At 33.7% G+C, this 15,554-nt stretch overlaps 1 protein-coding gene across 1 annotated transcript in view; it reads left to right on the top strand.

Annotated features, from left to right (window-relative positions):
- Positions 1-15,554, top strand: part of SUZ12 (SUZ12 polycomb repressive complex 2 subunit) — a 65,158-nt gene that overhangs the window by 32,161 nt on the left and 17,443 nt on the right. The window contains exons 7-10 of the mRNA XM_010861697.1: positions 706-774; positions 8,985-9,034; positions 12,366-12,451; positions 14,397-14,628. Coding sequence (XP_010859999.1) covers positions 706-774; positions 8,985-9,034; positions 12,366-12,451; positions 14,397-14,628 — 437 coding nt within the window. The remainder of the gene's footprint in view (positions 1-705; positions 775-8,984; positions 9,035-12,365; positions 12,452-14,396; positions 14,629-15,554) is intronic.

Below are 15,554 nucleotides of genomic sequence, written 5' to 3' on the forward strand. Positions count from 1 at the left end.
TTTTTCTCTTAAACTTATTAAGTGAAAAAGCTGATGATTTTGTTATGATTTGATGGTATGTCCTTTAAACTTCAAAGTTTTTTTCATGATGGTGACAACCATCTCTTTACAATGACATATTTAACTTTAGCCATTGCTGCTCATCTTTGAGGGTGTTTTACTATACTTCATATGTTTTATGGAATATCCATATTTGTCAGGTTACTTAATAGAAATATGAATGTTTCAAAACATACATAATTTGCATTTGTTTGGCTCAGTCCGACAGATGCTTGGCACCTACCAAGATTAAGGCAACATGCCAAGCACCATGTGGCTTTCCTTGAAGAAGACGAATCTCTGCCCTTTAGGAACTTATAATCTAATAGAAATAAAATATTTATTCAAGTTTCACATTTAGGAGACTAAATGTCAAAATAAGTATACACCAAGTTCCATAGGTAGGGAGAAATCCCTCTAGTTTTGGATTAATTACCCAAGGTTTCATAGAAAAGTTAGCCTTTGAAATGGGACTTGAAGGCTTGTTTGCTGTATTATTATATACACTATCTCAATAGTATTCATTGTTATGGCTAACCATCCATAATTTATCTTATTAAAAATAAAAATCACATACCCAGTTTGCCTATTATAGTGACAATAAAGTATAATCTGTTTGTTTTTCCCAGTTGAGAAGTGATTATTTTGTTTATCTGTTTCTTCCAGGAAAACATTTAAAGTTGATGATATGTTATCAAAAGTAGAGAAAATGAAAGGAGAGCAAGAATCTCATAGGTAAGATAACCTATCAGTTTACATTAAGTGACAAACTTGAGGAAAAAAGAAAAAGTACAGTGATCATTTTCATTTTGATCACCTCAATATTGTAAGGAGTTAGAGCGAACTTTAGAAGTCATCTGATCCAAACTCATACACAAATCAGGGATTACTTCTGTAGCCTCCCTGGCAGAGACTCCCTTCTTAAGCCTTATCTTGAATATCTCCAGTGCTGGAAACTCACTGTTTTCTAAGGCAGTTCTATTCATTATTATTTTTCTCTACTACAATTTCTTGCATTTTGAATCAAAGTTTCTGTAACTTTTGCAGTTAGTATTAATCCTGCTACCTCATCTGAAGAAAGATGGAGGCTCATGTTTATGGTATACTCAGCTGTACTTGAGGTGCTGTGCCAAGTGCTTCACACGATCACATCTTTACTAAGGAATCATCTACAGTTCTGAGAGAGGCACTTTTTTTCCTTTTTTCATCCTTCCTCTTATTGACGTCCTTCAGACAAAATATTCTTAACTGTCATTTATATTTGAAATGTATTTATCACATGATAGTTTCAGAAACCTGGCCTTTTGGACAGAACCTTAATGTGTATTTTCAAATACGATTCCCAGAAGTAATCCCTAAATGTTCCCAGTAGCTTAATATCTCCCTAGGCTAGACAGATGCTTCCAATCCTAGACGGTAGGTATCTACTTACTCTTTGATAAGTAAAGAAAGTTGAGTATTATTCTAAAGAGAAACAGGGACTTGGGTGGTATTTGTTTATTCATTGACTACTTTTAGGGGAGAATGTAGAACTAAAAATACTAGATTTTTTAAAAAATGGAATTGAGAAAACTGCCACATGGATTTTTCTTTTTCTCTTGAAGTTTTAAATCATACCTTACCAATTTAGATAGGATGTACGTTAATTCAATGATGTTTTATTTATAGTATCTTGTTTCTGTGACTAAGATGTCATTTTTGTAATTGCTTTTAAGTTCGTCTTTTTGGTTCGGTTATTATTTGAATTTTTTTTTTAATCTCATTTAAAAAATGTTTGCAGTCTTGTAGGACTGAAGCGTAACTTATATTTTCCTATCTAGGCAGTCTTGATTTGTAAATAAACTTTGATGGTTCATTCTAGAAGCTGAGATCCCAAATCTTTACCTAATTGATTACTGCCCAAGAAATACCTTATAGTATTGGTTTATATAGACTGAAAATATGCTCAGTGCATGCACCCTCTGTTCTTTGCTTGAATTTCTATTCCAAATCCTATCTGTTCACCTGCCCTGGAAAGATCTTTTGGGACCCTCTGGGCCTTTTGTAGTTAAAGTGTGAAGCTGTAGTCAGAGCCTGACCATACATCCTCTCTTCTTTTCTCCTAAACACCTTAATAGTTTGCCCTCAGGTCTTCTGAGGCTTGTGTGAGAAGGAAGAGTGAAAACAAAAAGAAGAAAACTTGAACATTTCTTCATCTCCCCCATCAAGGTTCTACCTTCATCACTGCTAAATGTGACTACCATCTCATTGTGACCTTGGCTTTGATAAATATTACAGAACTTCTCTTAGAGTGTGTGTTGTGACGAAGATAGATTATTATACTGGTACTCACCAAATAATTATATTCCTTTTGACCCAGTGAGTTTAACAACTCTGCCAGTACTGTAACAGGGGTATTGTTGACCAACTCACAGAAACTTCAGAGAGTTGCATAGAATTCCTGCTTGTAATTTTGAAAATAGTCTAGGATCTAACTGGGACCAGTGAGTTGGTCATTTCAGCTCCCCAAGATCTTTTTAAACAGACCTATCAGTGTTGGAGCTGACCATGCTTGCTTAATACTCAGCAAGGCTCTTCAGGCCCATGAGGTATTGAATTACTGTACTCCATGTTCCACCCCCACCCCCCACGCCACACATACACTCCATCTTTATGAATGTCTCATTGTTGCTCCCAGAGTCACTAAAATTAACTGAGAAATTGGTTCATTTTAAGTTTACCCGCAAGGCCCTATGTTACTAAATTCCTTCAATGTATTTTGCATCTCGAATTAGGCATAATCCTGCCATTCTACTAAACTTTATTATCACATAGGATTCTAAGTTCCCTAGACAGCAGTATATAATGTCAGCACTATAAAACCTTGCTTGCAAGATCTATTGTCAAAGTCTCTTATGGGAGAACAAGGTAAATCTTTGTTGTTCCATGAAATTAATTAGTAGACATTAAAATCTTAAATCATTTACAAATAAAGTATCTCCCATCTATATTTTTATTCTGTACTATCTTAAACATAAAGCTCTTACTCAGTTTAATTGGATCCTGGATTTGTTCAGTAGCTATAGTTTGGATAGATTCCATTGGAACTCATGTTCTTTCAGTACTTCAACAGTCTTAATGTCTCCACTCTCAAACCCAATGCATTTCATTCCGCAAAGTTCCAGGAGACTGTTGAGATACCCCAGATACTGTAGTACTACAGCCCAAAGGTTAGAACAGTCACATCCCTGATCTATTTATCACAGTTGTAGAGACTTAAAAACAAAACCAAATTCCTGGCATTATCTGTGCAAAGTGAAGTTGGTGTTGAAGAATCTTGGTTTTTTGTACTTTAACTCTACAGTTATCTTACTTGTCACAGATAATGGCAGAAATTTATTAGAGGAGAAGCTGATGGAATAAAAGAAACATGGGACATTTCATGGTTTTCACTACTTTAAGGTATCAGTCAATTTGTGACAGTAGATCAGGGTTGCATTTGTAACCTTAAAACTCAATAGTAATACCCACCAACTGTGAAGATTATTTCTTTTGTTGTACCATGGCTTTTGCAAACTCCATAGCAATTAGCAAATTTTAGAAATTCATAGTGGTCACATCTCTAGTATCTATTTTTTCCTAATCTTTTCTTGCTCTTCTGGTGTGGTTATGTATATTTAAAATGTCTTTCTTTTTAGAATTTGTGATATAATACTTTGTTCTGTCCTCTCCATCTCTTGTTTCTGACTTGCCGGTATATTATGGATTTTGAATTTTGAGTTTTGACCAAGCACTACGATTCATTGGTATAAATCTCTGATCTTTCTGTAGTAGTCTGTTTTAGCAGGATCCCAGGGAGTCTCTTGGGCTATTAATCCTACCAGTTTGGGAATTCTCTAGTCACAACTCCTGACTTCTAAGTGCATCTCCACTGACTGAAAGGTAGCATGAAAAGATTTCCAAATTGGAATTGCTTCCAGAAATATTTCCTGTGGTCAAATTAGAAGCATTTCCACTTAATCATTTTCCATTCCTGGTCCTGTTAGTAGCTGGAGAAATTCCTTCCAAAGATAACTGAAGTAGAACATCTACTAGGTATATTTCCAAGCCTATGTTTTTAGTAGGTTGAAAAGGTGCCTTCCATCACTTTATGTTGTTGTTATTACAGCCTAAACTTTTGAGTTAATAATCTTCCTTTTCTTATCATCTTTTTGTACTGTACAAAATTTGGATCTATTTTTTTCTGGGATTCCCATTTCCTTCATGTACTATGTCCCAGACACTTTACTAAGACCTAGTGGATATAATGGTAAGCGAAACAGATGAAGACCTGCCTTTCTGGAGTTTATCAGCATTTAGGGAAAAAGGCATAATCGTATAATAAATATAAGTGCTGGGAAGTAAAAGTAGACACATAGGGAAACTATGGCTGTATGAGGCAGGAGAACCAGCTCTTGTTTGAGAGTCTAATTTGGGAATAGAAATGTTCAATGAGAGCTTCCCTGAAGGAAGAAGCTGAGATTTGAAACATGAATATAGGAGTAGAATGAAGATAGAGGGTGAGCAGGTAGGTGACTCTAGATAAAGGGAATGTAACATCACTTGAGGGCAGTGTAGCTGACGAGAGAGATAACATTTGATGAGACTAGAGCAGATGGCCATGACCAGATAATGCAGGACCTTGTAGGCTATTTAAGGTTGTTGGTCGTTATGCTAAGAAAGCTGTAAATTATTTTAAATAGATGTATTGCATTAATGGTGTTACTCTAGCCACCTCTTTTGTAGGTTTAGCTGCATTTTTAAAACTTCAAGCTGCTTCTTAAGTTGATTATGTCTTTTTCCACCATAATAGGGTCTGATGTCTTCCTCCCCTTTCTCTCTTTTTTTTAACAATTCTGTCTTGATTGTAAGTTTTGAAGTTGTTTACATATCAACATCTTTTCAGACTTAAGTTTTAATTGTTCCTTTTTTAGAATCTGGGCCGTAAATTTCTTTGTACCTATGTACTTCTGAAGGTGCCTTATCATTCACCACTAATCATATATGATTCTTAAAATCTAGGTATTTGAAAACAGATTTTTTTCCCCCAAAACAATCATATCTTTATTGACTTTTTTTCTGAATACAGCGGCTTTTTACTTAAGTCTTAAGGAAAATAAACATCTTTTAGAAACAGCTTGATACACACAGTTTACAGTGTGAAGCAATATACTAATAAGAAATGCTAGTCATCTTAATGTTTACATCATAACATTAAATGTAACTTAGCTTATCATCACACTTGACCTGTTTTGAGGTCGTATAGCCATGACTCTAGAAATGAAGTCTTAAACCTGCCACTGTCAGATTAATGTGTAGAAATTTGAGGCGCTAATCTTGGTTTCTTTCCTGCATAAAAATGTTGATCCTTCTGTGGGATCTGTCTACTCCTAAAATTTGAGTTTCCTACATGAATCTCATCTCAAAATATTCATCTCTTATAAATTTAAATTTACTTAACCTTATTCTGCAGACTGCTTTACAATGTCAGATACTTGTCAATTACTTGTGCTTAAAATCTTATCCCCAAATTTCACATTCCTCCTCTAGTTTCCTGTTGCCATATTGCTTTCTTCCTAAGAAGATAAAAATAGGAAATACATCAAGAAGATGAACCAAATCCTTATCTGATACTTTATTCTGATCATCTAAGCTGGATTCTGTGCTGCCTAAGACCAGATAGGCTTGACCAGGCCTACATGTTTCTTTCTTCCCTTCCTCTGATCCAGCTTAACCAATTAAGATGTAGACACAGTAGCCACAAGAGAGGGAAAAGGGTAAATTAGAAAGGGAGAGAAAACTGTCCTCTTTCCTTGGACTAAACCACCGGTGAAAGGGATCAACTGGGCCTCATTGTTTCATTGTATTCAAGGCACATATCAGAGTGTTTACTTTTAGGAGAGTGTTTTCCCCTAGGGGAAATTATGCATAGCAAATCACATTCCCAAATTTGTTTTTTAAACTGGTTAATTGAAATTTGGAATTCCTTTTCTCAAACAATGTTATATGGTGGCTGAATGGATCTGCCATCTCATTTAATTTGTAATGTACCATTTAAAACTGTGCCTCAAACCATCCTGTGGTGACCTTTTTGTTAGTTTTTAATTTCCAATCTTTTGTAGATGGATACTTTTTGTAAAATATATTGATCACATACTTTGATGTCATGGCAATGCTAAATTTCTATAAAAATGGTTAAAGTCTAATTCTCAATATCTTGCCATGTGGCATGGTAAGTTTCTCCAGTGATCTCAGTGGGTAGACCAGGTTTTGAATAACACTAATATAAAGTGTTTTCTCCGAGAAGGCAATGGCACCCCACTCCAGCACTCTTGCCTGGAAAATCCCATGAACGGAGGAGCCTGGTAGGCTGCAGTCCATGGGGTCGCAAAGAGTCGGACACGACTGAGGGACTTCACTTTTCACTTTCATGCATTGGAGAAGGAAATGGCAACCCACTCCAGTGTTCTTGCCTGGAGAATCCCAGGGATGGAGGAGCCTGGTGGGCTGCCGTCTGTGGGGTTGCACAGAGTCAGACATGACTGAAGCGACTTAGCAGCAGCAGCAAAGTGTTTTCTGGGTAGATCAATGCAAGGTATTTTTGTTGTTTCACAGTTGGAACCTAGGATCGAATTTCCTATAAAAACAATGTAAATAATTTTAGAAGTACCACAATATAATGGGTCCTGATCCCTGACCTTTTAAAAATCTTTCCTTTTGAAAATCATTTGTTGAGTGCCTTTCTGTAAGACGTTGATAGATACAGAGGACACTGATATGTTAAAAGAGAACGCGTGTGAAAAAATTGTGACAAAAAATGGTAAATACAAGTGCTTATCAAAGAAATTAAGCTCTGGGATGATTGGGGATGGGGTCTTTGTAGAAGGGGAAGCAAGTATTTTGATGGATTCTTTAGTCTTTCATCCATGCCTCCCAATCTTCATTTTATAGATACCAGGTCATAGCTAATAACTGGAGCCAGAATTCAAACTTGAATTTGCCTCTATTTTATCATTCTATTCTACTTTCTTATATGAGGCTTTAGTAGGGCTAGAGAGAAATAGGAACCATGTCACAGACAGCACTTAGACAAAAGTTTTGGCAGTTGGGGACCCATTAGGAAATTGGAGAAAGAAATGATTTATTTAAAATGATGTTTTAAGAAAAATTAACCTGGCCTTTAGTATGTATGTTTAACTGAAGCAACTAAGAATAGGGTAGGCTGGTTGTGACTAACGAATTATCTTACAACATGTGGAAACTGTGGAATATTTCTCTCAGTTTCTCAGTTTTTATTTTGGAGTTTCACCCGTTCTGCATTATAAGGTTTTGTTTACGGAACAGTTTTTTATAGAAAAACGCTAGTTATCTTTTAGTAAAATGGCTTGTAGAGTTTATACATGGTGTATATACTTTTAAAAAATCAAGTTGGTATATAATTAACATTCAGTATAATACACTCACCTTAAGTGTATATTTTGAGTTTTGACAAATGTATGCATTTGTTTAACTGTAACCACAATTAAGATATAGAACATTTTCATCACCTTGGAAAAAGTCCTTTGAGCTCATTTACATACAGTTGATCCTCTTAATGTAATTTTTAAAAAATTTTTCAATACTTTAGTTACAGTTACTAATTTTTCCTTTGTGTTTATGCTTTCTTTTTTTTGTGTGTGTGTGTTTATGCTTTCTAACTCTGCTTGAACCCTTATACTTCATAGTCATTTTGTTAGTCTATTGATATCCTAGCTTACTTTTCTTAGTACCATTCTAGAAATGCCCTTCAGGACTCCCACCCTGTATTTTTTTAGCATACACTTTCATGGATTATCTCACTAGAAAATAGAGGCATCCTCACATCTTCTTTTGAAATATCTCACTTAACCTCCTATTGCGCTAATACTTGGAGTCCTGGGCACAGTTACAGAACTAACCTGTTAGTAATATGGCCTCATTTCTGACCATAGCTCGTTCCTCAACGCTCTCTTGCCTCAAAGCCTTTATATAACTGTTCCCCTCTGGTTATATGAATGCATAGATTGTCACCATCATTTTTTAAAAAAAAAAGGTACCCTTTATTGAACCATATTGTGCTTTTACTATTTTACTTTGATTCTTTACACTAGTAAATTTCTTGAGTAAGGGTTCAGTACTGCTTCCCTTTTTCCAACATCTGTTCTCTATAGCCCTCTATAATCTGGTGTCTGTATCACATGACAGAAACTGTTCTGGAAAGTTATGAATGGCTCCCGATTTAAAGATAGATTGCTCTTTGCCAGTTTAAAGCTACTACAAAAGCCTGTTGATGTTTTCATTTATCCCAACTTAATAGTTTTTCCATTGTAGTAAATAGTTTTCAAAACAAAGGCTCATTATAGTTTATGCTTCCTTTTCATTGCTTATAAAACTAAAAGTGAAAATGACATGTTGAATAGTAACAAATCGATAGCATATTTGTGATTGTGTATTTCATCCCTCATTAAAGTAGAAAGTGATGGTTCTGCATAAGTTGTTAAGGAGGTTGAAATTCTGTAGCTTGAAAATACACTTGAGTATTGAGTAGCATGGATTCAGCTATTGTTTAGAGGGATGGGAAGGGAAATCTGTCCCTGTTTTACAGGTAGAACACTAAAGCACTATAAATTATCTTGCTTCTTATTTGGTGGTCTCTTTCTGCCTTGCTTCTTTGGTGTTTTTTGTTTCTATTTGTGTGGTGTGTGTATTTCAATGTGTATAGACACACTGTTGAGGATGTCATACTTAACACGGGAAGCATGGAGTCAGTGGGCTTGAATAGAGTTAAGAATTAGCCAAATGTTTATAAATGAGCTGAAGTAGCTTTAATTTCCGTGTTATATTTAAAGTCTAAGTTATTTTTGTTATAGCATATTAAAGTAGTAAAATTTTTTATTTGTTCTGTTTAGCTTGTCAGCTCATCTGCAGCTTACATTTACTGGTTTCTTCCACAAAAATGGTATGTATTTCAAAGTAAACTTACTGGCAGTCTACAGCAGCACACCTTTGTGAATGCAAAAAAACCCACAAAACTGTAAATTTGTAAAATTATATTTAATGGAAAAGATGTTGATTCTGATTATTTAATTTCTCTTTAGTGGATTTCCCCTGCAATTTCAGTTATGGCTTTTGTGGTCAATAGTGGAATATGGAGGATGTAACTTATAACTCATTAAACTTTTAAAGTAGTAGTTCTTAAGTCTTAGTCTGGTGGAAACATTTTGACAGTTTGTTTGAAATACATATACCTGGACCCTCTAAGGCCTCAGATCTAGTAGGGTTTTGGTGGCGTTTAGGAGTCTGTATTTTAATAAGGCATGAAGGTAATTCAGAAATAGGTTGTCTGAGAAACAAGTTTTAAGAAACTACTTTAAATAAAGAATGTGTATAACTGAGTCACTTTCCTGTACGTCAGAGGTTGGCACAACATTGTAAATCAATTATACTATTATAAAAATAAATAAAAAACTGTCTTAAAAGCTTTTAAAAATTGTAGGTCAACCTTGTACATACATAAGATTGTGCTCAGCACCTGGTTTCCTTATAGCTTTCTTGCTGTCCATTTAAGTTATGAGTGGATTTTTAAATTGTTAAAATAATCAGTATTTTGTGGGTTCATTCTTGAAGGTAAACATTAGCTTATCTAAATAGATGAAATTCCACCTCTTAAAACTCAATCATACCTTTTAGGGCTCCAAGTATTGCAGTTAAAAAAAAACTGTATAACATTATCTTACCCAACTCAGAGCCCTCATCTTTCCAGAGATCACCAGTAGAAAATATGGGAAAGACTTAATAAAATGAAATTTCTTAGATTTTGTTATTTTTTATTTACAATGTTTTTCAAACTTTAAATTATAAAGGCGGTGAGAATTTTAATTAATTGCCTCAGAACCTGGAATAGGGATAAACATTTTGAATTTTTTTCTTAATGACATTTTATGGAAAAACCCAAACAAACTTTGTGGCCATCCCAGTACTAAGCTATAACAACTGAAACGAGTACTGCTAACCAATGGGATATATCAATATGTTAGATACTGTAAAAGGAAAATTATATAGTCCTGAATGTTACTTCATTAAAAAAAGGTGAAAGGATACTGGGAAAAGTTTCAGTTGGTTTCAAAATGGATAAAATGCCTCTGGGCTTGTCCATCTTAAATTATATGTGTATCCTTTAATATAATCATGCAATGTAATAAAATCTTTATAAGAAACAGGTCAAGTTGTTCATCCTTGGTATTGTTTAGTAAGAAACAAAGTGTAATAATAAATAGAATGGTTATATTAGAACAGTTTGATAACTAGTCAAGTTTTTAATGTAAGAAATTTGAAGTCTGGTCATACCCTATTAGTCTGGTCATATTAGCAGCTAATGTAACTTCTAGTTTTGTCTTAGACCTGGTCTGTTTTTTTAATAGAAGTAACCTGAGTGGCATTTTCATGTTTTTTTTCCTAAATCATTTATAATCATCTTGTAGAGTTCTTATTTTTAATCATTCATTGTATTTGATATCCTGTGGTACTTAAAAAGTACATGAATTCTAATACTTTAGAAGCTCATAATTTGAATTTTATAGGTTTGTTAGCCCTTTGTTCTCAGGTACTTCTATAAACATAAATTACTCATCACTGAAATTATTGGTGGATATTAATTGAATACTATTTACTAACATTATATAAGTAACAGTAATTTACTTGAATTAATTAGTTGACATAAACTGCCACATGGTATGATCATTTTTTTCCTGTCTATATGACAGAACAGTTCAAGAGTTGCTCAGATTCACTTAAAGTTTTTTTTTTCTTGATATTACTGGAATAAATGAGAAAGTAAACTGTCAATACTTCTATTTCCAGAAAGTAATTTCCCATTAAAACTTTGAAATTAGTGGAGGTTGGAAAGAAGCAGATATATTGCCTCTCTTGTCTATTCAAGGTATATTTGTAGTTTTTTTTAAGAAGTAATATTTTTAAGAAACCAGGATAGAAAAATAACATCAAGATCCCTAAAATATTATTTTTTCTTTTGTTTTTGAATGAAGACTTGTTTAACAGTTACTACTTATAACTGCTTAGAATGAATACACAGATTATCAGGGTACTATTTTCGTGGTGAGTATTGTTCAGAGAGTATTTTTGTTATTGCATTTTGGACATTTGGATATTTTGGGTATGTTAAATTATCTTTATCCTGGATACAGCTTTCAAGAGACTGATTCAAATGTATTTTATGTATATACCCTGAGTAAGAAGAGTGTTTCTAAGCAGAAAAAGTGTTGCCTAAAATTTCAGAACAAAGATTATTTCTTTGTATATGGGTTCATCTATAACATATATATGCATGTGTATACATATATAACATAGTAGTTCTGTATATTGTTGAAACTTAATGATAAATGAATGATAAAATATGGTTTTGGACTATTAGTGCCTTTGGGATTAAAGATAAGTTGTAGGGAAGTATTCTGGAACCTTAATTGGCAGAAGCCTTTTTTTAAAGTTCATTGATAAAGAGACTATATACTATCACTTTAAAATTAAGATTCCTAAATTCTGTAAACCAAGAGATTCTCTTAGGTAGTAAATAATATCTTGATTTTTGCTATCCCATTTAGGCTTTAAAGAAATTCTTGGGGAGGGAGCAGGGTTCAGAATGGGAAACACATGTACACCCATGGCTGATTCATGTCAGTGTATGGCAAAATCCACTACAATATTGTAATTAGCCTCCAATTAAAATAATTTAATTTTAAAAAGAAAAAAAATTTGTAATAAATGGGGAAAGAACCTGAAAAAAAAAAGATTGTGGGGGAAAGGTCAAAAAATAGCTTGCTTTCTTGTGAAATGATAATATGTTTATATTATCATAAATAACGTATGTTTAATTTTTTTTTTTAATCCTTTTTTTTTTAATCCTTTCGGTTACAAGTTTTGGTCAAATCAGAGAGCCTTTTAGTTTAGACATCTGAGCATTCAAAATGAAATGAGAGATAGTAACCAATTCAATTTAAATACATCTTAAACTAGGATATTTTGCTAATAGATTTTGGGAGAAAGAAAAAAATGTTTATCTTGTGTCTTACCTATCCTGAACTATTTCATTTATGCTTTCTACTAAGAAGCTTTAACTGTATTTGTTAAATTCGGAACTGATTGTGGAGAAAAGGAATGAGTAAACTTGTGAGAAGACTTCATTATAGAAAGTCTTTGTTTGAAATTCTCAGACATCTTAGGAAAATGAGTACTATTTTTTAAAATAGAGTTTGAAGTATTGTTTTTCTATTTAGATAAACCATCACAAAATTCAGAAAATGAACAAAATTCTGTCACCCTGGAAGTCCTGCTTGTGAAAGTTTGCCACAAAAAAAGAAAGGTGATGTATAAAGTGATACTGGTGAATTAAATGGAATAATTTTTTCATTAAATATGTTTATGCAAATATATGTGTTTTTAAACTATGTGGTTGTTGTTCAGTTGCTAAACCATGTCCGACTGTTTTGCGACCGCATGGACTGTAGCTCGCCAGGCTCTTCTGTCCATGGGATCTCCCATGCAAGAATACTGGAGTGGGTTGCCATTTCCTTCTCCAGGGGATCTTCCTGACCCCGGGATCGAACTCAAGTTTCCTGCATTGGCAGATGGATTCTTTAAAATACTTTGATGGCTGAATTGTAAAATTGATAACCTCTTTTGCCAACCTCCCATGTCTTCAGGTTTTTCTAATCTGACTGTAGGTATCTGAATAAAACTTTGTTATGGAAGTATGACAATGTGGGGGAATAAGCTTATTTTTTAGCATCTTAGGACATAAATTCAGTTGCTTCCTGCTACTCTAATCTCTTAGCTTGTTTTTTTTTTTTCACCTTAGCTATTTAAACACACTGGTATTTTAAATAAGGGCTAAGAGAGAGTTTTTCCCTAAAGGATTATCTTGTACCAGTACTTGCAGGCAAAGAAATTCTGCTGGTAGCCTTATCAGTCATTAACTTGTTACTATATTGCTTCAAAGTTTTATTAGCAAGATGAAATCATTTTACCATAGAAACAAGTGTTATGCTGGTTAAATTTCCTGGGCAACCCACCAAAGCCAGTAGGTTTACTTTTAGTAGCCTTGGACGTCCTTGGGTGTTTTAAGAATAGGAGGGACTTCCCTGGCATTCCGAAAATTTAGGACACTTTCACCTCTGGGAGCATGGGTTCTATCCCTGGTTGAGGAGCTAAAAGCCCATAAGCTGTGGGGCAAGGCCAAAAAAATGAATAAGAATGATCTGTATAGAGGTTCCTATTGCTAATGCTCTTCCAAAATCATAGTAAGATAATGTGGTAAAAACTGTGCTAGAGATATGGAGTAGACCAAAGTGATGAGAGATAGCAGTGTAAGTGTTATATTAAAAACTCTATTAAAGTTAGTCAATAATACTCTCTAGTCCCCCAAACCGCACACACAGTAAGTAGTAATGTGAAAATTCTTCAAGATATATTATTATTTAGGCAAAACAGAAATGACTATAACTATAGTATGATCCTTCTTGTGTTAAGAAAAGGCATAAATATTTTTTTCAAAGGATATGCACAGCCACTTGGTAATATTAGTCCTCTCTAGAGTATAAGAACTGGGGTGACGGAGACTTACATTTTTCCCATTTTTACACTCTTGTAGGACAGAATTTTAAGACTATAAGCATGTATTCTGTTTGTTTTAAAATAGAAGGTACCTAAAATATGTTCTGTATTTTCTTGTTATAAAGGTCTTCTGCATCTTGCAGTTTTTCGGCTTTGCTCTTTCAGCATAGCCCTAGTTATATAAAGACAGAACACTACTCATAAGATGATTAATATTACTTCTTATAGACAATATATTTCAATATATGGATTTACTGTTTCTTAAGGTTGTTGTCAGTAGGGTTATTGTAATCATCATTTTTCATTTCTAATGATCCTGTTTGTTATTTTGTTAAAAATAGAATATTTAAGGGAAAAGAGTAGTTTACATGAGTTGTATGTAATATTTCAAGCATGGTTTTAGTTCTGTATTTCTAACTTAACACTTTAAGATGACCATCAGCTAAATATAAGATATACTATATCATTATTTTCATTATATTGAGGAAGTCCTCAATTGTGTTAATATTTGAAAGATAGTTGATTGATATTGTCTTTGTGCTTCATCACAATTTTCAGACCTTTGTTTAGAATCTTAGCATGCCATTTGGAAATCATGCCCTAAACTGTACTTCCTATAGCTGTGATTAGAGGTTTTATTATCATTCTTATCATTGCATATACATAAATAAATATAATAATCTTTGCCTTTGCAGGATGTAAGTTGTCCGATAAGGCAAGTTCCTACAGGTAAAAAGCAGGTGCCTTTGAATCCTGACCTCAATCAAACAAAACCTGGAAACTTCCCATCCCTTGCAGTTTCCAGTAATGAATTTGAACCTAGTAACAGCCATATGGTGAAGTCTTACTCATTGCTATTTAGAGTGACTCGTCCAGGAAGAAGAGAGTATAATGGGATGATTAATGGAGAAACCAATGAAAATATTGGTAATTTTTATTTTAATAATTTTACTAGATTTTATTGTTGGAGATTAAGATGAACTGTAAAAATGATTGAAGTAGTGCATCTTCATAGTACTCATAATTGTGTACAAAATATTTCTTTATTTCTTTTTTAGTCATTTTAATAATTGTTTAGAGGGGAAAATGATGTAGAACTAGAAGTTACTGCATGTGCTCTAACAACATGGCCTTTATTAGGAAATCTCTAATGAGATAATTAATTTTATGGTAGATTGGCCTGGTGCTTACACTATTGGTTATTGTGCTATACTAGGTATTTAATTTGTAAAATTTTCATTATTATATGGTGAAACATTTCATGTAGTAAAAAAATACATGTATATATTGAACACTGGATGGAAAAGACTGGTATTTAAATTAGTCTCTGAGGAAATAATTCATCCCTTCCCCCAGCATGTGAAGAATTTCATACATACAGAACATTCAAAAGAATTTGGTAGTGAACAACTGTTTATCTACCACTTAGATTCTACAGTTAACATTGTATTATACTTACCACATATCTATCCTTCTATCCTCCACACTGTTCTGAATCCACCTTTGAGGTAACTATTCATATAACATATAGGTGCTCAGGACACAAATATGATTAAGAAATCCAGTCCCATCTTCCAAAGGCTCATAACCTAGAATACAGGGATAAACATAAAATATAATTGCAGCTAAATGATCCATGGTATAATAGAGGTATTTTTGAAGGTTAGTGGAGAAATACCTTGACAAAAATAATCTTTGAGTCTTGAGGCATTCTTTGAAGTTCTTGGAAAGTAACCATGAATGAGGAATTTTTTTCTCCTTGCCTAGCAGGGAAGATCATTCTGAATAGAAACTAACATCTGCAAAAATGTGGGGTTAATGGCAATGAATATTAAAAAGTAAGAACATACACA

This window comes from Bison bison, unplaced genomic scaffold, assembly GCF_000754665.1.
Source record: "Bison bison bison isolate TAMUID 2011002044 unplaced genomic scaffold, Bison_UMD1.0 scf7180017864472, whole genome shotgun sequence".
Taxonomy (NCBI): domain Eukaryota; kingdom Metazoa; phylum Chordata; class Mammalia; order Artiodactyla; family Bovidae; genus Bison; species Bison bison.